The sequence below is a fragment of the Pangasianodon hypophthalmus genome, chromosome 17 (genome assembly GCF_027358585.1).
Source record: "Pangasianodon hypophthalmus isolate fPanHyp1 chromosome 17, fPanHyp1.pri, whole genome shotgun sequence".
NCBI classification, from domain to species: domain Eukaryota; kingdom Metazoa; phylum Chordata; class Actinopteri; order Siluriformes; family Pangasiidae; genus Pangasianodon; species Pangasianodon hypophthalmus.
Window position 1 is genome coordinate 17,044,482 of NC_069726.1, and position 22,499 is coordinate 17,066,980.

The 22,499-nt window shown below is 38.0% G+C and overlaps 2 protein-coding genes across 3 annotated transcripts in view; one reads left to right on the plus strand and one right to left on the minus strand.

Annotated features, from left to right (window-relative positions):
* syk (spleen tyrosine kinase) overlaps positions 1 to 22,499 on the plus strand; it is a 64,998-nt gene that overhangs the window by 15,248 nt on the left and 27,251 nt on the right. Inside the window, exon 1 of one of the 2 annotated variants that reach the window (XM_034312418.2) lies at positions 16,830 to 17,582. The exons of the other annotated variant lie outside the window; for it this stretch is intronic. The gene's annotated coding sequence lies outside the window, so the exon portion shown is untranslated. Of the gene's footprint in view, positions 1 to 16,829; positions 17,583 to 22,499 lie in introns of those variants that run through there. 2 annotated transcript variants of the gene reach the window in all.
* LOC113543958 (GTP-binding protein Di-Ras2) lies at positions 13,952 to 17,851 on the minus strand. Its single transcript, XM_026942511.3, has 2 exons — positions 17,715 to 17,851; positions 13,952 to 16,774 (listed from the first exon to the last, which is right to left on the minus strand). The coding sequence occupies exon 2, from the start codon at positions 16,757 to 16,759 to the stop codon at positions 16,160 to 16,162; it is 600 nt and encodes a 199-aa protein (XP_026798312.1). The 5' UTR covers positions 16,760 to 16,774; positions 17,715 to 17,851; the 3' UTR covers positions 13,952 to 16,159.

The following is a 22,499-nucleotide window of genomic DNA, read 5'->3' on the forward strand; positions in this document are numbered from 1 at the left end:
TCCTTGCATTTTGTACAATATCCAGCCTTCACGACTCATACACACACTTAATAAGCAGACTAACAGTGACAAATCCTGAGAAACCAGGAAGCTTATACCAAATGCATATCTCTTTGTTCATTGTTTGATTAATGCCTGACTTCTTCCATAAAGATTTTTGCTTGCATATTTATTTGGATTCTCTGCTAATCAGGCCTTAATAGGCTAGTTTCTGGGTTGCTATCAATCATACCATATGTTGACAGTATTGCTGTTAATAACATATATGTTTAAAGTTACACAGTAAGATCACACCATTTTCGAGCCAGTCCTGTAAATTGGCAAACCTGAATTTTCTATTGAAGCACATATGGATTGGTTAGCTATTTAGAAAGGGTAATGCTTACTACACTATATGGCCAAAAGTACGTGGATACTTGACTGTCACACCCACATGTGGGTCTTCCCCAAACTTTTGCCACAACGTTGAAAGCACACAATTGTCTAGAATGTCTCTGTTTGCTGTAGATTTCCCTTCACTGGATCTAAGGGACCTGAACCTGTTCCAGCATGACAGTGCGACTGTGCACAAAGCGAGGTCCATAAAGACAAGTTGGAGTGGAAGAACTCGAGTGTCCTGCACAGAGCCCTGACCTCAACCCCACTGAACACCTTTGGGATGAATTGGAACGCTGACTGCACCCCAGGTCACTTTGTCTGATATCATTGCCCGACCTCACTAATGCTCTTTACTTGTGACTTGAAGATGAGGATTTGAGACTTATTTTTGACTTGCAAAAACTGCGCACAGTTGCGCCAGTTTGAGCTCAACCTTGAGAAAGGAAGAGGCAGCAAAAAGAGAAAATGGGAAGTCCCCAAGGTGCACCAGTCAATCATCAGAAAAGTAAATTGTGCAATTGGATTAATTCTTTCACTACAGATTTCTAGCAGAGCTGTGAATTTCCACCTCCTCAACTAATCTACAGTCTCAAACAACTGCAAGCAGATCTCTCTGTGTGCTAGGACCAGAATAGCATCTCACTTCTATTCAGATAGACTCACAACAGTCTGTCACATCCCCCAGTTTTTGGCTGCGTTTAGCAGAAAGAAAAGATGAAGGTGAAAACAAACTGAAAGAAGAATTGGGAGGGTGGCTGCTGGTGGAAAACATCCTGCTTGAGTGTTGACAATCCTCATTTTCATTATGGTCTTATTCTTCCTGGGGAAAGAAGGTGTAATTACTTTCATGTTCACAAAGAGCCTTGACTTTAATGAGATAATAAAGTAGAGCTAATTAGATTTTTATTCAAGAAATCAGCATGAGGGCTTCTCATAAGCCTAATATGGCAAACGCAAAAATTTAAAAGCCTCCAGCTATGCTCATTTGTCATGAAGTTGAACTTCTGAGCCAAATGTAGCTAGATCATGTGGAAAAGACTGTATTATGCGGAAAATATTATATAATGAACATGATTAGTCTTGAGGGTTAATTAAGGGATTGTGCACAAGAATAGATGGGTATATGGGTAGGATTACACTTACAGATATTGCGCAATAGATATTGTGCATGAGGCTCGCCAGTAGACGATTGCACTAGCTGAACGTAAGTTCTGTCGTTGCCTAGTTTGAACATAAATGGCCACTACTACTGAAACAGTAAAAATTGCTTCATTTGACCTTGAGTTATAACTTAAAACTTATGCCTTTCCACTAGTAGGTGCAACTTCTGCCATAAACAAAACTACTTGGAAATTCTGTTCAAAATGCCTGTTGATAGATTGTAAATGCATTTTCTTTTCTTTTTATTTTGTGAGGAGTATAATGATTTCTTTATGTGGGAAGTATTTTGTGGTCTGTGATCACTGGACATGGCCACCTCTCTACATACACTATTTGTAATTGCACATAACACATGCATAAACTATAAATAAGATTTTTTTTTTTTTTAAATGTTTTTTTTACTTTGCTAGTGCAAAATATTCAGGGTCAAATTGTGATTATTGACACTGTCACAAAATATTTTAAACATTTTACCATTAATGTAATATTATACTGTATTATGTGGTAGCGTGTTTAACTGCAGATTGTTTGAAGCATTGCACAACTTATAGGTATGTTTTCAATCATTGAAACTAATTGAACTGTGGACAAAATCTGCCAAAAGATGAAAGCACCCCCGAGTGTGTGTGCGTGTGTGTGTGTGTGTGTGTGTGTGTGTGCACGCATGCCTAAGGGCTGTTTCCTCTAAGCGGTCAGACATTCAGGATTTATTATGTTGTGAACATAGAGAAGAAAACACCCAGCCACAGGGAACTGCACTCCTCTGAAGGGACAAATCTCAAAAGATGCTAGGGTAGTCTGGAGAGTTGGTCATACTGACACTTCCCAAGGTGTATAGTGATAGTGAGATGTATGGCAGGAACGCACACACACACACACACACACACACACACACATTGAAGCAAACGGGCATGGTGCCAATTACTGCCTTATATCTATTTGCATTTCCTGATCAGAATCATTGCTTTGTTTGATTTCCTTGCAGATTACATAATCAAAAAGCTTTCAGTCATTTGCTCATGTGTAACATGATGTAAGATTGGGTTTTCAGATTTGCTTAAAAGCCACAGTAGGATGTTCAGTTCATCCTGCTGAGTTTCTGGAGTTCTGAGTGCTGAAGGCAGCAGTTGACATTAGTTAAAAGGTCATCTTCTGTTACAAGTACATTAATGGTGTTTGGGAAGATCACAGTCATAGTAGTAATTGAGAAACTATATTTATCTGAAGTAAGATCTTAAAATGCTACCTTTGGTGTAATGGGTTGAAAAGAGCCTATTACAATGAATTACTAAGATTCTTAGGGAGTATCCTGGTGCTGCCAAGCATCAGTCATGCCGAATTACAGTGTACATGCTTAACCAAATAATGGTTGCTTCTGTCTGGCCTCTGTGTGGCTTAGTGTTTACTGAATATGGAGTAAATGAGCTTTAAAATCATATTTAAGAATCATATCTTATCTGTGGATCATTATTACACTCTTGGTATGCCTTCTGACAAATAAACCCTGTAACCCCTGTGTACTCAACACTATTCAAAACTTGACATTTAAAATGAATAACATATTAATCTGTATGAGCACCTTATCATCTCTGACACCATGGAAAAGCCTCACAATGAGTAAGTTCAGCTTTGCTGTCTGTTGCTGTGCTATATAGATACACAACCTTTCCATTACCTAATGGCAGTGTAGTGCACAGGGTTAGTGTTAGAGATAGAAGAGTGTGGATACACAGAGAGAGAACCTGTAATGAAAGATAATCCAGCAGCAGATGTGTACCACTTCCTCTCCCTCTCGTCACTGGAAGGCAAGGCAAGCAAACATAATGAGTCACGGTCGTGTCTCCAACACACTGCAGCGTGCCGCCCAGCTCCACCACCCACGTCACCATGGCAACCGGCCCTCTCCCCTGGCAGCTCTGGGATGCATCATCATCACTGTTGCATGTACTCGGGATAAAGGGTGAAAAAGAAAGAAGAAGGCAGACATAAAACTGGAGAGGAGGAGGCATGTCATATCAAGCTGACAGAAAATGATAATAGTCACCAACTAATGGACAGTTTTGAAACAGAATTTATTTTGGATAGAGAATGGGAGCTACTGTAATTAATGACATTAAGTGCAATTATTATTATTATTATTATTATTATTATTATTATTATTATTATATGATTGAAAAAACAAACAAACATAGACTATATAAACCAACAAACAGCATAAGATAAAACAATCCAGAAATGCCAAACTATTATTTTTCTCAAAACAACTCCTAATTTTCTGAGAGAAATTAATGATTGTACTATACGATCATTACTATAAACAGGTTTAAAATCCAGACACAATACAATACAGATTTGTACTGTTGGGACTGAGATGAATTTGCTGCAGTAATGAATGCTTCATATAATTAAATAAGTGACGTTATGCCACTGCATAATCATGATTAAAGCTTAATTACAATAACTAAACATATTTCAATCTGATTGTATATGATAAACAGTTCTATGCCAGTAAGCACCCCTCACTCCCCATTTCCACCAGGGGCTAGGGATGGGCCCTCTGCCTAATTTTATTAATCAGCTATCAATAAACATAAATGAATGTATATTCAGTTAACTGATAGAATCGGGGAAGCTTATTAAAAAGCAATGAAACTTCCGTCCTCTTGGTGGCAGGGCAGGTGTTTGTGTTTGATTGCACAACAAAAGCTTTACTGTTTTAATGTCAGCTCATTATTTCAGCCTGTAGCCCAACTGTAGCAGCAAGGGCCCTAAAAGGCTACAAACATGATATTTGTGAGCAGGATGTTTAAAAATGTGATCACAGTAAATCCACAGTGCATGCTTATAATAATCTGTTGGTCAGTATTTGCATGTTAAAGTTAATAAACCAGTGCTCATGTTAATCTGCAAACCCGAGGTACCTGATTTGTGGGCTTGAGTGGAATTGCACTGGATGTTAATGGAAATGCTGTAGCTCTCTTTTTTTGTCCTACAAGCTTCAAATCTGACAAACCTGCTCCCGTATCCATGAGAGTAAAAACTGTCCAAATTTTTAGTCCTAGTTCCAATGGGTAGTAGCAACAAAATGAGTGAAGAATTGTGGATAGCAAGGGGCAACTTTTTGGGCTGGTTTCGTCGACCAATCAGACTTTTTTCCATTGACTGTACAGAATTGCATCCATTAGTATTGTACTGCCTACTTATTGTTCTGTCTGGGCAACATGGATGAAAAATGAATAACTGCAAGGTCTGGTTTCCTAATACTCTGTAACCCAAAACTTGACAAATACAAAGACAAAAATAAACACTGCTTGATAGAATGTCTCAGACATTGTCAGTGTTCCTGGTGAGTTGAAAGACGGTAGGCCTACTGAATCACATTTACTGAATACCTTACTCCACAGAAAAAATGAAATGAGAGTAACCTACGTGAATAAGAACATAATTTATTTGAAAGCCACTATTTCATGATTGGCAGATTTCACATCCTACATTGTAGACAGGCACGTTACTGGGACATGCTACTTTATGTAGAGCGTCTCTTCTTTGTGAGCATTATTTAGAGGTGTGTTTCACTCCGATAAGTGTGCACTGCTGCTACCTGGACATCACCACACACTTTCTCCAGGTTCTACAAAGTTAACATCACCTCCTTAGTGGTGTGAATATGGCTGTCATCTTAGCACTTTCTTTCAGGGTAGTCCTCGGCTGATTCCTGTTCCTCATCACATTGTTGCCATTCAGCATTCAAACAGTTAGGAGGAGAGAAATAGAATGGTAGTTACGTATGTAACTGTGGTTCTGTGAACCCCAGACTCCTTGTTTGTCATTTGGAACTGGAGCTGGGGAGAAGGTACTACAGATTGCTGCAAGTACCACATGATACGTCACTATGTGACATTGTTGGAAGATCTCACCATGCTTGTGCACAGAAGAAGGTATTCAGGAGTTTTTTACCGCCCCTGGTGGTTATCTGACGTTCATAAAAGAAGTTACATACAGGTAACTGCTGTTCAATAGGCAAAAACTGTTATTCCTTTGCATCTCATGTTTGTGCTAACAAAGCGACTTGTCAGAGAACAGAGCTGAACTGAATCAAAGTAGCAGGAAGTAGCAAAAGTTGCAATTACCACCCTGAAAATAACTTTGCCTACATGAGCAGGTGAAAGGCATTGAGGTTTCCGAGTTGACAAAGGTCTTTCCTGCCTATTGCCACACTTCCGAGGCAGCTCCACGTTTCGTGACTGCTTACAGTACGCCCCACTCACAGGAGGAGGGATAAAAATACTGCCTGCCGCACACGTTGCTGTGGCAATGAAAGAATGATGCAGGGCTGCTGGCGAAAGCAGGGGCATTGACAGCCTCTCATTGCGCACGCAGCGGTTGCTGTTGTTCTGACCCTTTCTATCTGACGTGAGCAGAGAGCTGTAACAGGAGATATCCTCACACACACAATCACACACACTCACAAAAGCATACACACCGGCATATTGATGGCTCTATTTGCTGAAGGGTCATGGTTTCAAGTGGAGGGTTTTTCCTCTCTAGGGTAAGGCAGAAGATTTCTCTGTTTTCCCAGGGGAAGATTAAAGTAGCTGGATGAGGAGTCTGAAGTCTGAGGTTTCAGAGTTTGACAAAGTGTGAGAGGGTTGCTGATTCAACAATGACTTTTCAGCACACTTCGTCAACGCTTGGCTGAAAATGACAGAACAATGTTTAACAAAGACGCTTTCTGGCATTTTTAAAAGCAGTCCATAATGGCTATGAAGCATTACGTGATTTTTTTTTGTAATAGACAGAATTTCCAGCTCCAGTAGGCTAATATTTTCATTTCGATTTGCACTCAAAGGTAAGAATGCGGTAAGGAGCCTCTGCAGTCAACATTTCTCCACATGCCCACTCCATAAAAGAAATCATTTTCATGGCAGTGTGGTGGCACCTCATATACACTTTAATAGCCTGCAGTGCAGAGTTGTTTTTTTCCCCCTGATTTTTCTTGTGATTTTATATATATATATGGAGTGTGACTGTCTTTTATAAAAATTTACTGCAATACGAGTTCACACCCTATTACATTTTTCTTATATATGTTTGAAAACTATAATCTCGCTCTTAGATAGATAGTCACTACCAAACCTTATACGTATATTGCCTTATACGGTTTCATCCTCTGTATTTCCTAACATGCTGAATGTTTGGTACTGTTGCAGTATATTAAAGTAATGTTTATTGGAATGACATGCTCCACTAGCCTTCTGTTGTTATTTTATTATATTGTGGCTCTCTCTGTGTAGCTCATCTCTTTCATAAGTAATAAATACAGCATTATGCTGTAATGTTATGGCCAATATAAAACCAGAGTCAGAGAGAAAAGGAGAGCTGTAAGACGAGCCCCAAACCACCTCTCATCTCCACTCAAGATAAAAACAGCTATATGAAAAGGATATATTAGGAACTGCATAACAAAGTTATGCGCCACCCACAGAGAAACAAAATGCACTCTGATTATCTGATGCATACCCACAGTGCTTTCATTTCATGAAAAAAAGGATTCTTATTCTGACTTAGATAAACCGATGGATTTAGTTACTATTTTAAAAGTTACCAATGACAAGATTAGAGCTATTGCAAGACTGCATTTTTTGCCATCCACATCAGATTATTTGCTGTTAACAAATGTTTTAATCTGGATTATTTTGGATTTTTGTGAAATCAGGTGTAACAGCACCAACAACGGTCAGAAGAAAATACGCAGAATTGTACATTGACACTGGGGCTGATTTCTTTCAAGCCCTGTCTGGAGATTCTTGCACACTATCACTGATGGCAGAAGATTAGACAGAATGAAACACCCTACAGGGTGGCCAAAAATTCAGGAACCAGTGGGAATATGTTGAGCCAAATACACTGAGCAAAACTCTCAATACAGCGGCTGAGAAAATGCGTAGAGTGTGTAGAACGTGAAGAACATATGTTGTAAATAATACACTACGTATATGTAGTTTTACTCTCATTGGTTCCTGAATTTTTGGACACCCTGTAGATTTAATCTTCATTTGGACTGATATTTTTTTAGCCCATGTCACTGATACATCTGTAACACATCATCAGCAGTGACTGAGAAGATACATGTGAAAAACAGTGGTGGGTTTAATGAACATGGATTATTTACCCTATCATTCTTTTTTTCCCCAAAATGCCTTTGGAGGAGAATATTGTCCAATCGATGTACAAAGTACACGAAAGGACAGATGACAGAAACTTAAGTGTACGGTTATCAGCTTTTCTACTGACCATACTTGGTATTTGCAGGAAACATTGTATGCACTCAGTAGAGCATTTCAGACCTGAAACATTATTCTTAATATGCCATCTATGAGACTGTGTGATATACCACATTGCTCAACCCTGTCAAGCTGTTGATTGATTTCAGCTCTGCCATCTAATATTACACTCAAATTGTTTAAGATATCAGTACATTTACATATACTTTTACATACACCTAGTTTAGCAGATGCTATGGTCTAACAATACCATAAGGTTAAAACCATGTTACAGTACATAGCAGTTAGTGTGAGACTTAGAACAGCAAGAAAGCAGCGCAATTTTTTAAAAATTATTTTATGTCAGTAAATGCACGTCTTTTGCTGTGTGTTAGATTTTAGCTTCCCACTTAATATCACGGCAAACTCACTGCCTACAGCTGTCAATTTTAGCATTTGTGTACTTTATATGAGTGTTGTATATGTTCTCTGAGTTTGAAGTCACAATGTTTCTTTCTTTCAAAATAGATAAAATCTATAATAAAATCACAATAGTATGAACTCACAGCTAAAAGTGAAGCCATATAATGTATCATGCGAGGAAATGGACTTCCTTCATCAAAATTCTGGCAGTCTGATTTCTCTGTATATGTACAGTCCTAGATTCTTGACATTACTCCTTGAAATGGTGTGCCTTTTGTTGATATACATAGATTTCCTGTTATTTTTGTTACATACTGTGTAGGTATTTGATTGTAGTTACTTCAACCCATTAATCCCTCATTTAGTTCAGTGTTATTCAGTAGCTATGATAAATTATCATAGCAACTAAACTAATAGGAAGGATATGTATTTGCAAGAGTGAGAAATGTAAGTCTGGACCCATTGTATTAACAAGGGTTAATAGTTTAAATTCATTTTGTACAGCCAGAGAATAAGTCGAATAAAATTGACTCAACAAAATACTTAGAAATGATATGTCTTTTGGTGTCTGTACTGCACAAGTATATTATTATAACAAGCCTCTGCAGGCTCTTAGAGTGAGTCACTAAAGGCTGTTAATACTAAGACACCTGCTCTTATAATCAGGATAAAATTAAACATTTTAATTCAATGAAACACTTTTAGAGCTTTTAGCAGACAATTTTTAGGTTGAATTTTGGCCAACTTTCTTCGTGTTCTGCATTCATTATCTCCCCTCTTTCTCTCTTTCTCTCTCACAATCTCACACACACACACGCACGTGCACACACTCACACACACACATACACACACAGAGTTTTGGTCTGTCTTTCTGCCCCTCTCTCGCCCCTTCTCTCTACTCCCTCTGTCATTACTCCTCCTCCGCAGCCAGAGGCATGGTTGCCTCCGTCTCCATGGCGATTGTTTGTCTCTCTCCGATCGTTGGCCCTGTGAGATGCAGATCCGCTGTGGAGGAGTGGACATGCAGCCTTATCGCCATCACCGATCCAGCAAGCCTGACCCGCTGTCTCCACTGCACCCATCCCAACACAACTACAGCCATGGTTACCTAACATCAGTCCCCATCCCACCTTTCCTGCACACTGATGCAATCAATTATTTATGCTAACAAATATGTTGTGAGTGTAATGCATGTGAAAACTTTTTAGGATGTCAGTACATTTACATTTACAGCATTTAGCAGACATTCTTATCTAGAAGTGACATTGAAGGCTCTGTTGAAAAACATAGGCAAGTACAAATAGGCTGTGATCTAAGAATATCATAGTGCTAAAACCCTGTTACACCGGAGTTAATACAGCAAGGAAAGAGTAAAAAAAAATCATTTTATGTCAGTAATTGAGTCCAGAATACAAAACCTTGCCACAAAAAAAAAAATAGCTAAACTATAGAGTGTGATACAGAAATTGTGTTATTGATACTACTAAGGCTAATAAAAAAGCACTAACATGACTTAAAGGCAGTGATTACACAGCTACACAGACTTGAGCTTGTCATTTACATTTACGGCATTTGACAGACGTCCTTATCCAGAGCACCATTATCTATCAGTAAATACATACATTTTTTAATACATCCTGATACAAGTTCACTAGGTCATAGACTAAGAGTACTATCAGTATAAAAATCTCTGTTGGGGAAGTAATATTGTAAGAATTTATTTATTTATTTTTTTTTCAAATAAAATGCTAATTTAAGTATTCCATGAAGAAGTAAGTCTTTAGTCATCATTTAAAGACTGACAGAGACTCAGCTGTTCCAACATCTAGGGGAAGTTCATTCCACCACCTAGGTGCCAGAACAGAGAAGAGCCTTGATGCATGTCTTCCTTGTACCCTGAGTGATGGTGGGACCAGTCGAGGGACCAGTCGAGCAGTGCTAGGGGATCAGAGGGAGCGTGGTGCAGTGCGGTTTGTTGTAAGATAGGTGGGTGCTGGTCTGTTTTTGGCTTTGTAGGCATGCATCAGTGTTTTAAATGTGGTGCGGGCAGCTACAGGAAACCAGTGGAGGGAGCATAGCAATGGGGTGGTCTCCTGTGTTACAGAATGTATACACTAATGATAATATACTAATGATATCATATTCACTAGTAGTGACATGCCCAAAGAAATACTAGTCAGTTCCATTTACACCATATAAAATAAAAATTTTCATATACATAGATTTCACTGCAGAGGCAAGGTTTGACTTGCCATCTCTGAATTTATTGTGTTTTGTGCACGCCTCTGATCTCACATGTATCCTCAAGGCAATTGCAATAACAAAGCATCCTTTTGAAATGTGCTTGACACTCATTTTTGTTTTTCTGCCTCAATGGGCTCTCCCAAGAACAAATAAACAGACCTAAAATAAACCGAACCTTCATTTGGACCGAGAAGGGTTGAATTGGTGAAAATTTAAACAAGTGAGATTGATGCAAGCATAACGTAATGCACACTAACACACACGAACACGAGGACAAACAGTCTCTGCATGGGCCTGGCCTTTGAATTATTCAAATCCGATTAAACAGAGAGCAAGTGGGCGAAATGATGGAGAGCTTATTGTTGTTGTTTTGACACTGAAGTGGCCAGACAAGCATTTACAGACAGATTTAGTGCTTTGAGACACTTGAGATTTGGCCTGTGGATACACTGGAGAGTAATGGAGGGCCTAATTAGCACACTCTGATATGGATTTGGTTGCCATTTATGTGATTTAAAATGCTGGACCAAAGTGGAGAATTTACATGTATGCGTCAACCGAACGTTCTCCAACAATGACAATGCAAGCACATCTGTGTTATAGTGATGAGTCTATGAACGGTTTTCGTATCCTTGGCTATTGGGGCACTCCATTTGATAATTTATTATCTAATCAACAGAACATTATTGTTCTCTCTTTATCAACTATTTCTGATAAAAATGTGGCGTGATGAACTATAATCAGTCGAGCAAACCATTAACGCAAGTTTAAAAAAAAAAGATCAGTAGAGACTGAATTACATTGAGTTACAGGAATGATAGGCTGTTTGTTCCTCTGTGTTGCATGATACACCTTCAGAGGTGCCAACATTGCTAACAAGGAGATCACAGCAGGCATAGTGGAAAATCAGAATTTTACCACAAAACCCCTAGCGAATGTTGGTGAATGGGATGGCTCCATGCTAACAGAATAAACAATAAAACCTAGATTGGTTGAACTGATATTTAACTGCAGTTTGCAGAAATTCCAACCAAGCTGAGTGTACAGTATAAGCTTACTTTATGTATTTGTTATAAAATTAACATAAATGCAGAATCCAACCAGGGACCCTCGAGCTGTGAGGCAGCACTGTGCTACTGCTCCAATAAGCAACTGTCTACAGCTGACGTGAAAAAATATTTACAGTTGATCAACTGACTTATTTGTAGCTCTGAGCATAAGAAAGTATAAAGATTGATCTTTACATTTTTATTACTGGCCTGAAAAGAAAATATCAGCCAGACTTTTTTGGTATCAGATAGACTAACTGATCATTTGATGTGTTCTTTTTTTCCACAGCTTAGTTAGGGCTGCAACTAAGATTATTTTAATAATTTATCTATTGATTAAATTATGGGTTGCGTTTTCCAGTGAGAAAATGTTCGTCTCATAGACTAATCACTCATTTGAGACCATGTTCAATTTCAGGCCATTGAGTTCTCATACAAACGACAGACCTTTTGACCAAAGTAGCATGAGATCATGTTTTCAGAGAGGGCAAAAAAGGACCATATATATCTTTGGTCTTTTTTTGGTACAAATGTTATGAAAAAAAAAAAGTGTGATACGGCTAGAAACCTGGACAAGGTAGGACTTAATACACAATGATTAATAAGCATAATTCAGTGAGGGATATTATGCTTCCAGTGTTTCCTACATTCCCAAAAAGACATTTCCATTCAAATGTGTTTTTAGTCTAAGTGAAGTGAAGTAGCAAGCCACAGCGTGCTTCATAACAGTCGTCGATAATCGTCGATAATGAAATTCATTGCCAACTTTTTTATTAGCGATTTTTTTTAAACGATTTTGTTTCTTAGTTGTGGCAGCCCTAAGCTCAGTGTTCACATACAAAAAGTGAGCATGACACCAAAGTAGAAGCAAATGTGCTTTTTTCATATCCTGCATCCTTTCCCCTTCAGTGAATTAACGTTTTTTGCTGGATGTGTTTTATCCACATTTGCACTGAAAAATGTATTTGTGGGAATGTAAGAAACACTGGAAGCATAATATCTCTGACTGCATGATGCTTATTAATCATTGTGTATTAAGTTGTCCTACCTTATCAGGTTTTCTAGGAGTATCATACATTTACATGACAACGACTATCGTCATATATCAAGCCATGACAAGCTGTTTGTTTGTTTGTGAGATGTAGGCCTGTTTGACTCCAGTGTATATCAGGTTGATGCATCTTTTACACTGCTCGTTGTGATGCACTCAGCTCCGGTTCAGGTCACACTAAAAGAAACCTTCGGTCATAAAGAGGCTTTGAGACAAGCAAGCTGAGTGAGTGCTGGCAGGTGCTCCATTATGTCGTGTAAGCCACTTCACTCCACAATAATGAGCCACATAGGCTGATTAGTCATATCTAATAGCACAGCTACACCTCCCCCCACCCTGGCCTCTGGCTGTCTCTCATCAGCGTGGTCACACTATCTACTGGCTGTTTGAATAAGGAAGTGCAAAAGCTTCTAGCAGCCACTGGAATGAACATTTCACTTGTTATTGCTTTGCAGGATTGGTGGCAAAGGGCATTATGAAGTCTAATTGGCTTTAGATCTGAGCTGCTTAAGGATGTTGTATTTTTAGAATAGAAAAGATTTTAGATTCAGATAAATACAACTGTGCCCTGGTTACCCATGCACTGGATTACTAACATATATACATTTTATATCTTTTGAAGAGCTGATTTCTCACTCAGTGGTGCGTTGTTCACCTTCACATCATTTCAAGTTTTTAAGCTGGGGCCAGTAGGCATAACTTTGAAATATGTGAAATGAGTCTAATCAAATTTGCCCCATCAAAGCTTTCAGGATATGGATGTCCATTAATGTTATAATATTTATAATATACACGAGGGCTTTTTGCAAGATACTATAAATAATATTGATGAAACATTATAAAATGATGCTAGTTCTATTTTTTAAATAAATATCTATGTAAACATGTTATGTAACAGACCTTTAATATTCGAAGGTACAGCCTCTTTTTGAGGATACCTGTCTCTTTTCAGCTGAAAGCAGAATAAATATTATTTGGTTGCAGGAGTGGTGTTGTGAGTGTATCATCTAATCCAATTAACTTAATGCACAAATCAGGTGGTACATTTTGGCAGGTTTTTGTAAAGTTCCCGCTGGTAAAGACCAGACTCCCCATCAATGAAGCATCATTTTTGATATGTTGATATGAAATGTGTACAAAATTTTTAGAAAGTCAAGTCAAAATGCAAAATGAAAATATCAAATCTGATGCCTGGTTCACAACAAATCAATTATTTTCTATACTGAAAAGTCTCATTATTACATTTCTACACTGAAAAGTCCAATTATTTAATTTCTACACTGAAAAAAGTTCACACGTGTATGCACTTCATATGTTCAGTCATTTTGTGCATCAGCATTTTTTAAATATTATGCTTAAGTAGTAACTAGTCCAGATTCAGCTTCAAATGCAGAACTATCTTTATTTTCTGATATATTTACAGTAATATATAAACTTGTAGGCACACATGATGTTTTACAGGCAGTTCATTAAAACAATATTACATCATTTTATATGATATTCATTTTACAATTCATTCATAGCAAACAAACAGGTTTATTTAACTTTATCAGTGATCCTATGATCTTTCCTTGCCTAAGTAACACATACCATCAACTCTTACTGGCACGTTGGTGCCTGTAACTAAAAGTTTTGGATAGAGGATATATTTATCTACTGCGACTGCATATAGTCTATTGTCTTTCTTTTGCTTCTTGTTACAACCATACTAGTGACATTCCTGTGACAATATATCACTTAAATAAATAGCACACTGTATCTGTTGCGGTGTGAGCAGTACTGATGTAAAGAAAGACAGCCGAAGCAGCTATATACGCTAGCCATAAAGCCAGATCCTACCATAATAATTACAAGACCCATCATGCTAAATCTATACATATGTTATTCCTCTCATAAACATTAGAGAGGATATTTGACTCTAGGCCTATGGAAAACATACTCGGGTGCTTGTTAAGTATGGTTTATGGTTTTGTTAGTTAGTTTAGCGCAGTCATTATCTGAAGCTCTTTCCTGCTGCTGCTGGAATCATGCAATCCTGCTGTAAAGCTTTATATATATAGTTTATAAAATCTTACCAGTTTCATCAGACCAATCCACTTAATCAATCACCACATGCTCCAATCGCAAAAAGGCCACGTTCTGATTTCATAAAATACAGTAAGTAACATTTTTTTAATGCTCTGACCTTTTAAACCCACATTCTGTAACAAACTCGGAATACTGCCACACCAGGTTATTATCCCTCTAAATGAGGCATCTGGGATAAAGGACATCTGCCATTATTTTTTAGTGAATTATTATCACAAAAAGCAAGGTTGAAATTTAAATAGTGATTCATATGCCTTTGGTAAGTGGGTCCTCAATGAACACACACACATGGGTCATGATTGATAGATCAAGCTTTCACCATAATCTGTAAACACGTCACGTACTCTTAATTTGGAAATCAGCATCCTCGAACCTTAATAAAGGCACTGACTCAATCTCATTGATTGGAATCAAATGAATCTGACATATCTCCGACAGAATAAAGTCATACTTTAATATCTGTCATTGTTAGAATATATGTTATATGTTATATATGTGTTAGAATATATGTTATTCATCATTTGTTGATAACTGCTCATCTAGCTAGTGAACACCATTTGGTAAAATTTAAAGGCGGGACTTTCCTACTGCAATTATCTTCTGCGTACTGTGTACAATATTAAGAAGATTAATAAATGTTAAGAATATTACTATAAATGTAAGGAATATAAAGGATCACCGTCCTTTATATATTGTTTAGAGAAAATAACTCTAAACTTTAGATTACTCTAAACTTTAGATTACTTCCTGCCTTGTCTTGACAAGTTATGTGACTAACACAAAGCCACTAAAATACAATTGACGAAATTCAAAGATATTACTTATTAAACTGTTAAAGGGTGAATGTTATACCATTTAAACTGTACTGGCTGTATAAGAGACCAGAAATCAGCAGCTTCTTTGTGTTTCTACATGTTTTAGTTTTCATACGATCAATTCAACGATCTTTCAAAATACTCAAATCTGTATAATTTATACATATTGCTTTGTATAGCATCCATCTCAGGGGCGAATGATTTAAACTGATGTCTACAATTCCACCTTCTTCCATGCTTTCCTCATCTTATGACTTTAAGTGTTATTCACAGAAACCGTTACTACTGGATCCTTGCAGTTTGAAGTTACACCTGAACTGTGCAGTATGAGAGCATGAGAGAAGTGGTAAAGCATTAAACACTGCTGTCATTCACTAACATCTGGTGCCAACTTGCAAGATTGTGAGACTGAATCTTAATAATAGCTTTCAGAGCAGGACAGGGTGAAAGCGGCTTAATTTCAGAATGGTTCTCCGAGGTTCTTTTTTTTGTAAATTGACTGTCAGTGAACTCCAACAATCCCTTCACTCAACAAGTCACCTGTCCCAAGACAAAGTGTTATGGTTTAAACGTGCATATCTTTCTTTGTGAGGTGGGATAGCTGTTAGCCAGAACTGCTACGTTGTGAAAGCTTGAATGTCCTTGGTTTCCCTCTGACTGAATCCAGACACGTCCTCTTTTGATGCCTCACATGACAACACACTTTCCCTTAAGCTTCTCAGCCCGTTTCTGTTGCTTGTTCTTTTTGCCGTCGATCTGGAGGCTGACAGTCCTGCGCTTCTCCAGGTTCAGCAGCTCCTGGAAGAGCTCTTTTACATTGTGGTTGGTTTTGGCTGAAGTCTCCATGAACGCGCACTTCCACCTCTTCGACATGGCCTCGCCGTCGCTGGTCTCCACCTCACGGCCACTGGTCTCATCAATTTTGTTGCCCACCAGCATGATAGGAATACTCTCCACGTCACCTTTGATCTGGCAGATCTGTTCGAAGATGGGCTTTAGCTCTTCCAGAGACTGCTTGCTGGTGATGGAGTAGACCAGGATGAAGGCGTGACCCTTAGAGATGGACAGGCGTTGCATGGCAGGGAACTGATGACTGCCTGTTGTGTCTGTGATCTGAAGGGTGCAGATGCTCTTGTCACAGCTGATTACCTGCCTGTACGTGTCCTCGATGGTGGGGATGTAGCTCTCGCGGAATGTCCCCTTCACAAAGCGCAGGACAAGGGAACTCTTGCCGACCCCGCCAGCCCCAAACACAACCACACGATAATCGTTGCTCTGCTCTGGCATTGTTCTTTATGAAATCTTAGAAGCAGATGACACAAAAACGAGAAATAAGTTCCTGGTAAGCAAGTTTAGCATTTAAAAATGATCAGTATTCTTGGACAAGCAATATGAACATGAAGAAGATCTTTATAAAATGTGATTTGTTCAAAAGCAAATCCAGTGAGCACATCAGAAGGGAAATTGTACTGAACGCAAGTGCATCCTACACTGATTTACAGAGGACAGTGCTCATACACGTGTCTACCCCCCCACCCGCAAAATCAAGTCCTCTGTGCTAGACTGCTGTCAGACTGAGGGGGAAATCACAGGCTGGAGAACGCACAGGCCATGCGTCAAACTAGCTGCACCAGCACACACACTGCACGCACATCACGCGCTCCACTACCATTTCTACTGCTGAAAACCAACATCCTAAAGTTTTGGGGGTTTATTTTTATTTCAACAACATTGCTGTTTAGGTTCTCGCTGTTCTATAAAACAGCAGCAGAAGGCTTTATGCGAAGCAAGCGTGTTTATTCAGCAGAAAGTGCAAACGCAGCTCATTGCTCACGGTCGCCTTATCGCTTCATGATAAGAGCAGCACAGCGAGCACGAGCGCTTTGTACACGCTTAGAAACAGCACGCTATAATCATTCATACTGCGTGCTAGTGCACATTTTATCGCTCTGAATAGGACACGGCCTGGTTGTTATTATTATTTATTTATTTATTTATTTTCGCAATGCACAAGGCTGTTAAAGCGGTGATCCAAAAACGCTGCTGATGCAGAAAAAGATGCAGGACGGATAAAAACCGGGGCGAAAACCGACCAGCAAAATATAGAAGTGTAAGTACCTCTATCTATTTCCATTGCACTTTTATTCACTTTTAAACAACATTAAAAAGTCGATTATACAGGGTGTCGCCTGTAGGCATTATTTTTGCATGGAAAAAAAAAGACACCAAGTAAAACACTCACCTAAAAACAGACGAAGAGAAAAGTTTATGCTGCTGTTATCATGTTGGACCGTGTAGTAGAGACGCTAAATTCGCAGTCCTCCTGCCCGCCTTTGGAGCTGCACTGATACTGAAAGTCCATTGGAGCGCCGAGGCAGGCTTTTATAGGCGCTCCCGGTGACGTCAGGTGGAATCTCACAGCATCATAACTCCGCCCACTTTTCTCAGCAACAAGAAACCCCCCCAGCGCGTGGGCCGCACTGAGAGGCCATCACCTGACCACCTGACTGCAGAGACCTGTACGATAGACTGCATGCTTTAAGGAAATGCAGCGTTATCTGTTATCATCCCTGAGTTAATTAAAAATCTTCTCCAGGGGAAATCCCGTGAGATCATTAAATAATAAGATTCAAGAGTAAATAATGTGTAGTCTATATTTATCCAAGTGACAGGTGATAGGAGACCATGAAATTGAGTTCATACATTATTCATACACTTAGTAAACACCAGTCCTGACTTGAGAGGTAATCACACAGCCTTTATTCACTGGCCACCTGTTCTATAGGTGCACTTTATAGGTATAAAATTACTGTAGTCCTGTTGCACAGTATGTTATCATCAACAAAGAAAAGGGGGACTGCTATACTTTCAAAAAAAAAAAAAACTTTCCTTTTCACTGGGTTGGTACCTTTGACTTCATCTATTACATGGTAATTTGAATGTAGTGTACCTTTAATAATTATTTAACATACATAAATGGACTTTAATGAGTCTTTAATTAACTTTTAGAGTTCTTTTAAAGGTACACTACATGCATCTTTCCAGGTAAAAGATACACACTAAAGGTACAAAAGATGTACCCTTGAGGGTACCACCAGTGACAAGGAGAGGTCCCATTTAGTACCCTCTTTTTTTTGGCAGTGACCGCTTACATTCACATGTATAATGGCCAATGTTACCAACTTTTTTTCAGGGGACAGTAGGTAATGCATTCCCGCTAGAAGTCCCCAAGTGACGTCATAGACCAATTTGCATATTCATTGCACCATCATGATCATTTGCATATCAATATGTATAGAATAGAATAGTGTTTTATCAAAATAGAATAGAACAGAATAGAATACTATTTTATCAGAATAGAAAATAATGGATTATTACATTTTTTTATAAAAAAAAAAAAAAGGAAAGAAAAGAAGTTGGTCATGGCACCACAAACTATTTCGGTACAAAACACTATAACTTTTGTAATGAAGGAAACTGTTATGGATGGAACTTGGTTTATTGTTTGTAAATATAGCCAAGAAGAGAGTTTAAAACAAAGAACAAAGAAGTGTGTGGACGGGACAAAAAATGGTGATCAGTGATTGGGCGTTGGGAAGAATGGTGGTCAATGATTGGTAGTAGGGAAGAATGATGATCAGCAGTTGGCCGATGGGAAGAATGGTGATCAGTGATTGGCCGATGGGAAGAATGGTGATCAGTGATTGGCCGTTGGGAAGAATGGTGATAGGTGATTGGCCGTTGGGAAGAATGGTGATCAGTGATTGTTAGAAATGTCTGCTGCTTTCTCAACTCATATAACCAGCAGCTGTTATGTGAGATGGAGAGCTGTACTGAATGCAGGACAGTCACTAACCTCTGCTCAAAAAGTTGCTAGATTTTTTTTGCTACACAGGTAAATTCGCTACAGGGGTGTAAATAGTTGAGAAATCTAATGACAAAGTCACTAAATTTTTGCTAAGTTCTCAACTCAGTGGTACCACTGAGGTGTTGAAAAATCCCAGTACACTAATACCAGTGCAACATATGCTACCATGCTGCTACCTTGCCAGTATCAGTGCTGCACTAGGAATCCACTCATGGAGGAGGTAGAGGGTTTCTGACCAATTGTGTGCAACAGATTGTCTGCTACAGTCAGTACTTGCATACCTACAGAGTGCAGCTATATATGATTGGGCTGACAGATTATTTAAATATTAAGATCTGATTGGTTGGATTTTAGCTTGCAAATGACTGGAATCACTGGTGTGAAGAATGCTTTTTCAAATAAAAAAAAAATAGTTTGTGACGTTATACCTATTTTTATTTTTTTTTAATATAATTGCTGTATATATTACTTAGGTTGCAATAAATATTGAGAACTGATTGGCATATTATTTAGTGACTATTATGACTTATTTAGTAACTACAGTGAAAATAACAGGAAAGGTATTTAGTTACAAGAGTGAGGAATGTAAGTGTGTACCTGCAGATGGATCCAGGAAGTTTTTAAAAATCTTATTTAGTTATATGCTTTACACAACCATTTTTACACACAGGCAATTTCCCAGTGTTAAATTACCATTTAGTGCAGTGTTCATTTAGGTCCATCTGGAAGAGATAATTCCACACTGGGGATTTTACTGTCCAGTTTTAATAATCCCCTGACTTCCTGGAAATCGTTAATGCTTTCTGGGCTTTGCTTGCTCTTCCATGTAGTCTTGTGATTGAATGATTGTTGACATTCAGTAGAAAGATGAATTGTGACTTGTACTTTGGGATGGACTATAAAGACACCCTCTCAAAAGCACTGCAATAAATGGTTTATGCCTCCAGATTCTGCCATGGCTATTTAAAATGCAAGTTAACTTGTAATAAATATTGAATATTGCTCTGCCCTGTATCACTCAACAATTTCTCTACAACGGCCTTCAATATATTTTGCTCACCTGCAGCACTTGTAAAATACAACTTGGTTTAAACATATAATGTCTACAATCCCAATCACTACCCACTTATATCATAATAAGATTTCTGTATTTCTAGTGTTATTATTCATATTTAATGATTTAAGGGTTCAGTAATACTTTTAGTTTACTAAATAACCTGAATATATGTGTATTAATATGCTGTGTGTTGAGTTTTCCTTAGTATTACTTCTTTTAAAGTCTTTTTATCATGACCAATAAGGTGTGGAACTGGACCTAGAAGATATCACCACCACCACCACTGTCATAATCATCATCATCATCATTAATGTTACCATCATCATGAGATGCATTGGATGTGTTGAAAGCAGGAAAAACACAAAACTGTACATTGCAGCGGGTTACTGGTATTGAAATGTGTTATACACTGAAGGATTGCCAATAATTATAATTATGATATTTATTATTTAGAACCATTTATAAATAAGCTCACAATGTGCTTTACAGAATGTGTACAGTTAAACATTTTAAATAAAAAGATCAAATTAGCTGACATGAATAAAGACAGTAATATCATTATTATAATTCTAATAATTACATGCAATATTAAACAATTTAATTCTCTTTTAAAATTTATGAGTGCCAGGACTCCATGAACTTTAGGTGGGTTTCTGTAATGACCAACAAATGTCTGTTTGATGATCTGAATGATCGATCCGCAACATATCTAACAGTCATGAAGATAGAGAGGGAATACAAAGATGATGTTAAATATTAATATTATTTAAATATATATATATATTTTTAAATAAAGTATATATTTGGTTGCATTTGTGGCTTGTTTAATCTTAAGCTGTTCTGCCCTCTATTGGTGACTGGGATCTAAAGCCACCAGGGTATGTGAGGAGCTACGGTCTGTGCACCTAGGGAGTCAAATCACTTCCGGGGGCCCCTCGGTCAACCTTCAGCTCTCTAAATATAGTTGAAGACCAGTACCTTTGGATCCTCTGATTGCGTGATGATATGCATACACTTCTCTCTGCAATGTTTCAACCACAAAGCATTGTCATGAAAGAAGCTGCCACAGGGCTGCCTCACACAAAACAGTAGCTGAAGAGAGTGAGTTAAATGTCATGCAGTTGCGACATGATGTCAAGAGCCTTGCAATTCACAAGGAAACATCTTATTGTCTTATTGAAAATAGGTCAGGTATTCATGTATAGAATTTTATATATGCACTTTATATGTACATTATTATGGAAAAAAGGGTTCAGGGGTTCTTCGGACTATTTAAGGGTTCCCAGTTTCTTAACGTGGATCTACTTAGACCCTTTCACTTTTTTCTTTTGTTATGTATGGAATACAGACTCAACGTAACTATAAAACAATATAATACAACTATACAGAAATAACAAAATATATATATAAAGAGAATTACATACAACAGGTCGAACATGACAAATATTTTTAAGAGAATAAATTGGCTGGAGTTACAGAATATAGGATACTCTTTCTGCCTTGCACATGTTCCCAATAGTAGTAATAGAAGATGTAGTAATAGTAATAGTAGTAGTAGTAATATCAGTAGTAATAATACTATTAGTATTAATTGTAATACTAGTACTAGTAGTTGCAATAGGAGTGGTAGTATTAGTAGTAGTGGTGGTGGCAGTGGTAGTAAAGGTAGTAGTAGTAGTAGTAAAGGTAGTGGTAGTAGTAAGAGAAGTAGTAGTAAAGGTAGTGGTAGTAGTAAGAGAAGTAGTAGTAAAGGTAGTGGTAGTAGCAAGAGTAGTAGAAGCAGTAGTAAAGGTAGTGGTAGTAGTAATAGTAGTAGAAGCAGTAGTAAAGGTAGTGGTAGTAGTAAGAGAAGTAGTAGTAAAGGTAGTGGTAGTAGTAAGAGTAGTAGAAGCAGTAGTAAAGGTAGTGGTAGTAGTAAGAGAAGTAGTAGTAAAGGTAGTGGTAGTAGTAAGAGAAGTAGTAGTAAAGGTAGTGGTAGTAGTAAGAGAAGTAGTAGTAAAGGTAGTGGTAGTAGTAAGAGAAGCAGTAGTAAAGGTAGTGGTAGTAGCAACAGTAGTAGAAGCAGTAGTAAAGGTAGTGGTAGTAGTAAGAGAAGTAGTAGT